The sequence below is a fragment of the Phyllopteryx taeniolatus genome, chromosome 14 (genome assembly GCF_024500385.1).
Source record: "Phyllopteryx taeniolatus isolate TA_2022b chromosome 14, UOR_Ptae_1.2, whole genome shotgun sequence".
NCBI lineage: Eukaryota > Metazoa > Chordata > Actinopteri > Syngnathiformes > Syngnathidae > Phyllopteryx > Phyllopteryx taeniolatus.
This window is the reverse complement of record NC_084515.1, coordinates 5,382,286-5,394,431: the sequence shown is the minus strand read 5'-3', so window position 1 is coordinate 5,394,431 and position 12,146 is coordinate 5,382,286. Positions and strand designations below refer to the sequence as shown.

The window sequence follows — 12,146 nt, the reverse complement described above, 5'->3', positions numbered from 1 at the left end:
AAATGTATACAGTTCTTCAAACTGTTTGTAAATATTAGGCCCCAGGGTACTTCCAGGTGGCGGAAAGTAAATGACTGCTACTAACTTCAACTGAACACTATGACAAAAACGTGTTGTGTTTTGGATTGCGCTGCCAGTTAGCCTAGAAAATGTTTAGGTATTTTTCAACCCCCCCCCACGCCCACCAAAATCTAAATTAATCCACCGGTGAGGAGCACAAATCGAGCGGATTTTGTAATTGTGCAGAGTAGACCGCAAGACTGCATCGAGGCATAGTAACTAATTCTGAAAGGACATACTGGGAAACAAGCATCCATCAATGGGTTTTTGGAAGACATTTTCTCACAGGAATAAATGCACTGTTTGGTTGGGTTGTCTTTTGAGTAATTTAGCAAAACATAATGGCTAACCTGCTAGCTTACGTCAGCTCTGGAGCACGCTAACAATTTCAACATCAAAAGAGGACATTTGCGCCACTAATTTGTGCAACAGAAAATGTAATTGATTAGCCTGTACTTCACTAATCATGTTCACTATGTCTGAATTTCCACTACATCTATTTTTGAATAACTTACCTGTTGAAATGTAAATTACGGCTGGCGTTCCATTTAACTTCTAAAAAATTTAACTCATGTAACATCTTATTCTCTTCAAACTACCTTGGCAGAGAAGAAGGCTAAAATCAGCATTTGAGATGAAGCGGTTTACCCTGTTTTCTTAATCGCTCTGCCTTGATCAAATGGGGTTGTTTACTGGTGGTGCCATCCGAGATTGCTTGAGATTTTGCCACCTGGAAGCATGTGTGACGTCATGTTGAAAAGGTCAATTCAGATGAAGATCAATCACAACTGGACTGTTAAGGTTTTGTGAGAGGTTTCACCTCTCATCCGAGGAGGCTTCATCAGTTAATGCTCAAGGACTTGATCAGACAATTCTAGTCTGAGGAGCTGGTATGGGATCCAAGTATTTAATCTCTAAAGGTAGAGACAGACCAAGCCAGTGGATCAGTTTAGTTCAGCGCAGTCAGCACGAGTCTGCCATCATCTGGCCGTTGTCGGGCAGTTTTTGGTTGAGTCTATGCTAGCGAGAGTGAAAATGAAGTCGATATGTTTTGTTTAGTACGCTTTTGATATTCCACGGCCATGGAGTTTCGGGTTACCTTTTTTTGGAATGAGGAAAACTGATAGACTCTAGCAGCCCGTGACCCTAGTGAGTATAAGCGGTAAAGAAAATGGATGGATGGATGGATGGACTACCAATGGCATGGCGCGGTATTACTTCTCACGCTTAAGGAGAAGGCACGTGGTAGTCTGCCATCGGGTTGAGTAGTTGTGTTGCATCCAACATCGATTTAAACAGCCTGCCGTGCCGACGGCCGCATTGGCCGTCGGTGTGTAACGGCCTTAAGGTTGAGGCAGGCCCCAACCAAGGACGGCATCACTCTTTTGGGATGCAAAGCAACAGTCGGTAAGAGACAGTGGAGTGAGGCCTCTGCCAGCCAATGACAGTTGTTTGGTTGGAGTTGTTAGTATTTAATTCAGTTGTAATAATTGTCATGAAGGCAGCTGAAAGCCGAAAGTGGCGTTGTCATGTTTGTTAGAGGCTAAATTATTGAATCCCTTAGGGAGGGGTGAAAGGACAGCATTGATCAGAGATGGTTTCTCAACCTTGTCTTAGATGGCTTCCTTCACTCCTCTTTCAAACAATCTGTCTTTTTCTGTTATGAACAATTTGTCCTCAAAAAGTGCTGTTTCTTTCGAGGTGCGCGTAGACAGCTGAGTCTTGACCTGAAAAGTTAGCCTGTCTGTGTTTTGACATCTTCTAAGACAACCTGAACAGTCTGGTTGCGATCGATTCAATGCCCTGAGATTACAGTGACCTAGATGAATGAAAATATTCACAGGCATTCAGATAAAGAGCAATTATCCGATATTGTTTTCCTGTCTGTCTCCACCTAGACCCAGAATGTGATGTATGACCTGGTGTCAGAACTCCAGGAGCGCAGTGAGGAGCTGGACAAGCGAATCGGCACACTGGAGGACAAACTGGACTCGGTGACGGGCAGCCTGCAGGCGCTGCCCTGCCTCATCTCCCAAGCCATAACCCAGCAGCAGCAGGACTTCCTGGACGGCTTTGTTCACCGCTTCCGGCCCGCGTCGCTAGCCTCGGAGCGCTCCGAACGCTCCGAGCGATCCTGGACGTCCACTACCCGCAGGCGGCGCTCGCCGTCCACTGCACCACACACCTCCTCCGACAGTGGATAACCTCCAAGACGCACCTTTCCAAAATCCATCTCATCACTTCATTCTTCTGCTTCTCAAAGAGTCCATCACTGGACTGATGATGAGCCCATATCTTGACCTCGCTCTACCCCCAAAACCCTCTCTACCCTCTTAACACCAATGAGATCCAAAAACCAATTTCTCTCCCCCTGTGACTGAGTGTTTCAGCACAGGATTGGATTAGAGCAACTCCCAGCAGAGGGAAAAAAATAAAAATAAAAATTAAAAAAAATAAAAGAAATCCAGAAAAAATAAAAATGCATCTGAAAAACAAAAAAAGAAACAAAAGAAAAAGACTGAAAAACCGAGATAAAGTAGAGATATGGTTTATGTTTTAGCCATTGTATGGCTGTTCAAGTTAGCTTTTTTGTAAAAGCCCTTAAAAATTGAGTTCAGGGTCGCTGGGGTGAGAGCTGGCTGTCACACCGGAGAGTCCTTAACCACCAGGGGGGATCAGTGTGGCCTACCTGTCGGAGGGCGTCTGCTGGTATCTGGTGAGGAGGGTGAGACAACATTTTGGATTTCCCTTTCAAAAGACTCGTGTCATGGATTCTTTCCCGTAGGTTAGGGCAAAAGCTGTCGGTGAGGCTGAACGTGCGGACTGGAGGTCAGTCAGTGTTGGAGACTGCACTAAAGCGGAGAGGAGAAAAGTGTTTGCACACAAGCGGAGAAAAGGGGGATGGTATGGCATTACTACTGGGTAGGAAAAATTTACACTATTGCCAACTTCAAGGTTTCAGCTTCCTTGTTCTTAAGAAAAAATGAGAGCGACTATCTTTTTTAGTTACATATTGACGTGATTTTTCAGTGCCTGAATGTATAAATAGTAGAGGGTTATTTAATTACTAATTTCAGAGCTTTTTTACGATGTTAACAGTCTGACTACAGCATTGCATTCCCTTTTCAGATACATTCCTCTCCAAATTTCAAAAGAAAACATCTTAAAATGATGCATAACATTGCCTCCATTAAGCAACCTTGTTTTGAAAACCTTTTTCTTTTCTATTTATACTAACACCGTGTAGGGGGGGGGAATGTTCAGAGAGCGAGCGAACGTGTGTTTTATGTGTGTTTGTATGACTATGTGTTCACTTTTTGGCTTGATGCTGCACACCCATACACAACAGTGGGAAAATGTAGTGTACCTTCCACAGCACCACTAATTAGAGCACCCTGTGCTCGCCAGATAATGGCATGTCTTGAGGGCTGCTGGTGTAAATGGGTTAAAGTGAGAAAGGAAGAAAAAAAAAACATCCTGTCCCCATGCATGGTTCTGTGCAAAAATGACAGAAGAACGTATTGTTCCTTGGATGGCTTGCTGAACTTAGAAGATTTGGATTTTTAATCATGTCCACTATTTGACTGTTTTTTGTTTGTTTGTTTTTTTTGTCACCTTTCTGTTTTTTTCCACTGAAATTTCCTTTTTATAGCACCTAGAGAGTTGCAGTAAATGTGATTCTGTAATGCAGTCCCTGTTTAAAATTATGAGGCGAAGGAAAACCATGATTACAAAAAAACAGTTCTGAAAGGAAGCAAATAAAAGTGCTGAAAAAACTTTGATGGGTACAGAACACTGAATTGGTCCCACTGCAATTTTAAAGAAAAATATTCTAAACAAACCTGCGCTGTTTTGCTGGGAATTCAAATGAGTACATTGACACCAACTAAGAAATGAGAGCTTAGCACTGATAAGTTTAAAACATCCACCTTGTATAAATTTAGAGAAAAAAAAACAATTATTATTATTTTATATTTCAAAAAACAAGACCATATTTTAAGAGTGGCAAGTATGAGTCTATTTGCATTTCTCGACCAAGCGCTGTCAAGTATTGGGAGTCTTCCTGGTTGCCTAGCTACCACACAGTCATGTAAGAAAGGATTCCCATTGGAATGAATGAAATCAACAAGAGGAAATTAGTGTGGTAGTACAAGACAAGTCTCCAACATCTGTTGTTTTATTTATCAAGTCAAAACAAATTTTTAATATTGCTCAGTGGCACACTGCTGTTTTTAAAATCCTTCAAAAATGTTTACTGCAATTGAAGTTACTTTAAAAGGCATGGTGTGATGCAACTTAAATTTGGAATGAGTAGTTTTCTAGTGAAAACAATTATAGGAATTTTAGTAATGTTTTCTAGTGCACATAGAATAGAACCTTCAAAGTTGAACACAATATGTTCTGTTGACTTCCAAGTACTGTAGTTGTCATTGTAATGTAACCCTTATGAGGTGACAAAGGGGTGGAAAATTATCTTTACTATACTATCTTTCCAGAAGGTTTCTGGAAAATTTCCATGGGAAGTTAAGATGGGGAATTTTGGAAATATTCAAAATTAGAAACTTTCCATGGGGATAAACTTTTTTTTTTTTTTTTTTGGGTCATCAGTAGGCATTCATGCAAAATAGGTAGCTCTCCTTGCCCACATGTTAGGGAATTATAGTAACTTAATTGCTTAATTTTCTCCCCCCTTAACTCAAGTAGCGGCATATCTGTAGCTTGCTGGTATTTAACATTTTGGTGCGCAACACAAAGTAAAAAAATTAAAATTGACCAAGCGACGGCTCGTAACTCAAAAAACACATAAATTGGGGCACTCAAGGTACCACTGTACTTTTCTTGTTTTCGTCAGGCTTATGCGCAAATACTTGTATTTTCCCCAAATATATTAAAGTTTTGTATTCGCAGCCAACATTCAAAGTTGTACATCTCTGGTTTATTTCTGTTTAATATAATGCATTCACATTAATTCCCATGGAAAGTTTCCAACTTTGAAATTAACAACCTAAGTGATGACATCACACATCACACATCTTTTCGCTGCTCACCTAGCTGAATCCTCACGTGACAAAACAAATCACGATGGCTTGAAGGCCAAATTTTTTTTTTTTGGGTTGACCCCCAAATTGTGCCAATTATAGGGTGTTCAACTTTGGATATTCTACTTATTTGAAGAGCCAGTAGAGAGAGAGAGTTAGTTGGTTGGGGGCAAGCATGCTGTCCTTTGAATGCTAGTGCATCTTAAAAAAAGGACTTTACTATTAAGATTATCGGTGTGGCATTTCAGCTCATCATTTATTATTTTGTGAATTTTATTTGGGCCATGTTTGGGCGGTACCCCACCTCAGTTTAGTCCAGTGAGTCATGTTGGACCCACCATTCATTTAAGAACATATTCAGTCCTCTTTGAGTGCAACGTAATTAAGCATGAATATTTGCTTTTTTTCTGCCCCCCGTTCAGTTGATGAAGCATGACTCTTTCCTGTGCCCACCTCGAGCCCCCATCTTCTACAGTGCTACCCTCCTCTGCCCCATTCCGTATGAAAGGATCCATCCCGTCATTACGGCCTCCTTTTTCAATCAATGTCATCCAATTACTTATGACGGCTAATGGCAGGCGGCTTGATGCGACCTAGTTTGTCTGTTCATGTCTCATGGTTCAATCTCTTTATTATGTCGTGAGGTTTAGGCTCGTGTTTGTCATCTTTCATCATTAGGAATATGAGTCACACAAAGAGGCTTCCAAAATGGCCTATGGCAAAAACCTTGAATATAAAAAAATAACTACAACAGCAGGGTAACACTCGGGTCGTGCTTGGTGAGTGTGTAATATTTGGTTACACAGGGTAGGATGGTCTGATGGTGTCATCACACTGAATAAAGAATACATAGAGCTGAGACATGATTCATAATTTGCACGGCAGAAGAGGGCAGGTTTTAAATTTGACTAATACAAAATAATAGCTAAAAACAAATGTGGAATTTCGGAACATTTTCCATTTTAAACATTTATATGTGCATATCAATACATTTGAATATTAGAGAAGCTCATTTCATTCACAGTATTTGAAACTCATGTACTATATAGATTCATTAAACACACAGGCCAATGCTTACCTAATTTCCATATTAAAAATCATTTTGATTGTTTTTTCTTGAGATTAGCTAAAATTATAAAAATCATGGAATATTTCACTTTGCGCGTAATGAATACATATCATATATGAGTTTCACTTTTTCAATTGATATACTGAAATAAATTGTTTTCCACAATTTTACAATGTATTGATCTACTGATGAAAGTACAAGCCAGGTTCTGTTGTGTTGCACTCTTCACTTTGTTACATACATTGGGTATAAAATGTTTACACACCCATGTCAAAACGCCAGCTTTTTGTAATATTAACGATGAAACAAAGATTATTTCTTTCAAAATGTCATTCTTAATTTCATTATTTTTCCACAATTACTGTGGCCTATAACCTGTACAACAATTTTTAAAAATGACATACTGAGATAATGCGGTTGCACAACTCTGCACACCCTCACAACTGGGGCTGTGAGTGTGTTCAGAACAAACCAATCACATTCAAAGTCATGTTTAGTGGAAGTCAGCACACCTGTCACCATTTAGTGCACAAGTCCTTCTGATGAACTCTAAGTTCAGATGTTCTTGTAGGCTTTTCCTGACACCTTTTTTAGGCCTGAAGCTTTTGTGCTCAATCTGGCTGCTATTTAGAACTGTTTATAATTACCTCCACCTTGACAAAGGCCCCAGTTCCGGCTGGAAAAAAAATTAAAATAAAAATAAATAAATAAAAACAGCCCTAAAGTATAATGCTGCCGCCACCATGCTTTATTGTATGTATGGCGTTCGTTTGGTGATGAGCAGTGTTGTGTTTGCGCCAATTACCTGTATGGCCAAAAAGTTCGGAGCAGAACACATTTTCCCACATGTTTAGGAGATTTCAATTGTGTTTTCTTTTCTCTGTAAGATAAGGCTCATGTCTTGCCACACTACCACATAGCTGAGACATATGAAGAAGATGGAGGACTGTTGCCACTTACTGTGCTTGTCAGAAATTCCCGCAGCTCCTTCAATGTTGCCATCGGCCTCTTGGCAACCTCTCTCACCAGTTTTCCTCTCGTCTGTCAATTTGGGAGGCATGTCGAGTTCTTGGTAGTCTCACATGACCATCTTTACTGTGTTCCATGGTATACACTATTTAATGACTTTGAAATTCTTTTGTACTGTTCTCCTGATTGATACCTTTGAACAATGGCATCCTTCTGATGCTGTGGAAGCTCTCAGGGGAACATAGCTTGTGCTGTAAGATGTGATTTCAAGAATGTCTGGAAAAGCCTACTAGAACCACTGAACTTTATTTGGGGTTAATTAGAGGCACTTTATTTAACCTTTGGCAGGTGTGTGCTGACTCCCATTTAACATTAGTTTGAATGTGATTTGTTAATTCTCAACACAGCCACATCCCAAAGGGTGTGCACACTTAACCAACCACATTATCTATGTTCACCCCCCCCCCCCCCCCCCCCCCCCACTCAAACAGATGTATTTTTTCCATTTGAGTATTACAGGTGATAGTTCACATTAATGGTGGTTTTTGAAATAATTTATCTTGGTCTAATTTTTTTATATCACAGAAACGTGGCATTTGAACAGGGGTGTGTAGACTTTTGATATCTACCCTATGACATACAAAGGCCTGCCAAACGCTATTTCAAAATTGTATAGCTGGCCAATTTTCTCTTCTTGAAAACAGCAAACATTTTTTTAGTGAAGTTGATGGGCTTGTTTTATGGTATTTTGATGGTATTAGATAAGATATCCCAGTCTTTTATCACCCTGAGAAGAAAGCAACACACCTCTATTGAACAATAACCCTCCCCAAAATGAAATGTAACCCATCTATTGTTCTGTGTACATTGCCTCCTGATGCATAATGTACGTGGTAGCACTGGAATAAATCAATGTTCAATGATGGCAAAAGGGTTGAACATGTTCTCTGTATGCACTGTGCTCATTTTTAATTTCGCAGCTCAACTGTTGTCCTAGCAAGGAGAGACACCAAGCTCATAACATTAAAGACTTTCCCCATTGATACATGCTCATAGAACTCTTCTCTTTTTTTGGAGGCGGGGGGGGCAAAAAACATCTGAATTGATTTCTTTATCTTCCATTCCACTGACAAAACAATGTGACCTGAGACCACTTCTGCATTGTTTCTTGAGGGAGTTATCGAAAGAAAATTAGGGCCACACTGATAAGAGGAAAAAATATATTTACAATCAGAATAAGATGTTAGAAATCTTGGTGTGAACCCTATTTCAGTAGATTGCCATCTACTTGGGTACTTTCGCTTAGTCATACAGTAAAAATAGTCTCTGATTTCACATGAAATTCTAGGAATAGGTTGTGTTCTATATAATGAGTTCACCATTTTGTTATGTTGGTCGATAGTGTAGTGAATATAAGTTGTATTTGTAGTTTTTTTTTTTTTTTTTTTTTTTTTTAAATCTGAAATGCCCTAAGATGCAACGAGATGGTGCCAAAGCACTGGCTAAGAGGAAAGTAGTACAGTGGAGCCCCGCATATTTGTGGTTCGGCAGCTGCATATGTGCCTCGTCGCAGAATTTTGGAGGGAATTTATCCTCCAGTTATTTGTGCATTTGTTTTTTTTTAACAAGTCCTGATTCATAACAAAATACTGTCTACAGTATATTTGTTAGCATTTGAAATTCTTTGAGCCTCTTTGAAATTTTTTGGAGATCATAGTTTGTGTTATAATTATGGAATAAACTATTAATATAGTTTTCTGGTGACACCCGTGACTTGCGGGATTTGGCTCTTTGCAGCCGGTCCCTTTACCAATGCAAATAGCGGGGTTCCACTGTAATTGGTGTCAAGGAAGTATGATGAAGTGATGCATCTTGACTGAGAGATGAAGATCTTTGTATATCGGGGCCTGGCAACGTTTAGCCTGGGTTCGTACGTACGGACATGCACTTTCAGTGCATTTTATTCAAAATCAAATCAACGGTGAGATTTTTATTTTCAAGGTTATTGTTGTAAACTGAGTTTGGAATTATTATAATGTGTTTTGGGATCAGAGTTTGTGATACTACAAGGTTTTATAATGGCCTATAGATGCCACAGGTTGGCAGCAAAGCATTACTTTTCCATCAGACAGGACGATGGCCTGTCTAAATGAAGGTCCTTCCCTCACTTCATAGTACCTTGGCACCAAGATTGTGCCAAAGCAATAATTTTATGTTAGACAGGGCAATTGGCAAGCTCCTAGCTTGAATGGCGCTCTGTATGAGACCTCCCTTGGCGCCTCTCACGTCAACATTAGCAAAATCCTTGAAAAAAGACTTGCGTCTCCACAAGGGGCACAAATTTCCCATACAGTGATTGAGATTTCATGATGCAATTAGAGAACCAGTTCACATGCAATATTTTTTTGCCACCTTGTGCGGCCTCACATATCGCACATACAAGAAACCACCACTAGACAGGGCTTTGGCCTGATCACAAACAGGTGAGTATTCCAACAAATTACTGAAGATAGGTACAAAGTGTATTAACATGTACAACAATTGTACAAAAACGCTCAATCCCTGTACCCCGCTTTAGTATGCACAGCACTCTGGTTAGCAAGTCGATGTGCTACTGTTGTTAATGTAAACACGATTGCGTGGGGCTTTTACTGATATAAACACAAATCAGAGGACACACAGCTGCTGCGGCCCTGTTCCAAGGTGAACCACGTAGCACACGCACAGTCAAATAACGAGCGTCTATTCATGTCTACATGTACAAACAGGGCTCAGCGTGGTTAATTACAGCCAAATCAGGAGGGAGTTGGCACCAGTCCGATATCCCAACAGAGTGGCAGAGTCAGTCACCCTGTCCATGTTGCTACACAACCCCAAAGGTCTGCATGCCCCATGACAGTATAATTCCATGATTTATTGTTTTTATCATTTAGCTATGCTATGTGATTGCAGCGCCGCTTCATGAATCCAAATCGTTAGCCTAATAGCATAGTTGCCTGGGTCATATTTGAACTTTTTCAGAAAACAAGAAAAAAATAAAAAAATAAAATTGAGCAAGAAAACTCCAGTTGCCTCAATTCATCCTTTGGTGATTATCGTATTACCATGACCTGGATGACTGGGAATCTACATAGACAAAGAAAATGTCTATGTAGATATTTTCTTTGTCGATGTAGGAGGGGGGGGGGGGGGGGGGGGGGGGGTTAGCAATAATACTATTATGGCATTGAGTGAAAAATGACCACGGCAATTATTCTATTAGGCTAAGAAAATGTTTCTCACAATTAGATACAAACCTCATCCTATTTAACAACTTCTTCTACCATCTCCAGTGATGTAAGAGCTGAAAACAGAACAAACACTCTCATTTTGTTCATTGGTTTAACTCGGAAATGTTTTGCAGCCTGAAAAGCCATGGAAACGGGTCACCAAGTGAACTTTAAAAATTTGACATGCACCACCCAAAAAAACATTGGCTCCAGAACAATGGCGCACCACTGCTTTATTACATATTTGTGAACTAACAATGAAATATAAGAATAACAATATTCTAAATGCTGTATGTATTTAAATAGCATGCCTTGACCTATGAGTTTAATTCGTTCTGCAACCATGTTCGTAACTCAAAACACTCCTATCTCTAATCCTCATTCTCCATTGGAATGAATGGAAATCCCATTAATCCGTTCCAGCCTCCCAAGAAACACCAACAAAAAAAATTCATAAATTGTTTTTAAGAAAAATACTTATATACAGTATTCCAAAAAAATATAGTAATAACAAAAATATGTATAATGTAAAGAATGAAACAATTAATTTAGTGGGCCTCCTCTGGTGTGGTGTCTTGACCACTAGGGGGTAGTATAATACAGACATAGGTAGATATAATATTCTTAGATTTTTTTTTAGCTGACCTTGTGAGGCGAATTTGAAATCTGATTGGTTAAGGAAACAGTCCCACTGCTAATGTAGTTTGTGTGACATGGGCCAGCACTACTGATTCTGAAGGACCTGTGCAGATTAGATTGACATGGCATTGACATATAGATGCTGAAATCTGATTGGACAAAAATGTAACATACGTACTAGAAACAGTGCAGTCAAGAGAAATGCCACAAAATGAAAAGAATAGACTGTAGGGAATAAATTAATTCAATATCATGGAAGATAATATTAGATTCCCCTCAATTTGCTCTTCCTAATTTTGTGTTTAGGTGTCATATCTGTGGGGGGGAAAACATATTCCTTTGGCTGACAAGAGCAGAATACTGCATTTGACCCTCACGCTTGGGAGAGAATGGGGGAGGGATCTTCTTGCAGTGTTGAGGATCATTCCCGGTTGTCCGAGGGGTCCTTTGGGGACAGCTCACAGCAGGCAGAGGAAGTCATTTATTAAATCTACGCCCGGCCCTCCCTTCTCCCTGTATGTCTGCACACGGACATGTAGCGCGGAGCTGAATAATGCTTCACGGCGTGCCTATCACGAGCAGCTAACGGGCTTTGCTGCACACTTGAGAAATCCGAGAAAATACAAGTATTGATCTCACTTTCCAGCCTTTTTTTCCTCTAACGCACACTGAGCTAGAGGTGCAGAGTGGGTGTGAAGGGCCAATTCATTCCACTAAACGTTTCTTTGAGTGTCATTTATTTCAGCTTCCGTTATTATTTCTCTCTCGGCCGTTCCATCTCCGTGTGTCTCATTTCTCTTCAGTCAAGAACGAAGACAGAGTGAACAGAAACAAATGAGGTGACTGCTGTACAGGAGCTTCCGCCTGCTTCATTTAGCTGCGAAGGAAGAAAAGAGGCTCTTCTTGCCTTAAACCCTCAAGCCATGTGTCAGGACTGGAAGCATCAATGTGTGCACGGACAATTTGAGTGTGCACATATATGCTCCGATTCACACATACAATACAGTATATATAGCATGTGTAGAAGTTGCTATCATGTGCAAAAATGCAGAAAAGAGATGGACCAATAATTTCGAAAATGACAACATGCATGGTGGTAAA

At 40.1% G+C, this 12,146-nt stretch overlaps 1 protein-coding gene across 2 annotated transcripts in view; it reads left to right on the top strand.

Annotated features, from left to right (window-relative positions):
• kcnn1a (potassium intermediate/small conductance calcium-activated channel, subfamily N, member 1a) overlaps positions 1-8,180 on the top strand; it is a 90,750-nt gene extending 82,570 nt beyond the window's left edge. For both annotated transcript variants that reach the window (XM_061797860.1, XM_061797863.1), the window contains exon 9: positions 1,959-8,180. In XM_061797860.1, the coding sequence (XP_061653844.1) occupies positions 1,959-2,264 (306 nt within the window). In that variant the 3' untranslated portion in view covers positions 2,265-8,180. The remainder of the gene's footprint in view (positions 1-1,958) is intronic.
• Positions 8,181-12,146: the final 3,966 nt, after the last annotated feature.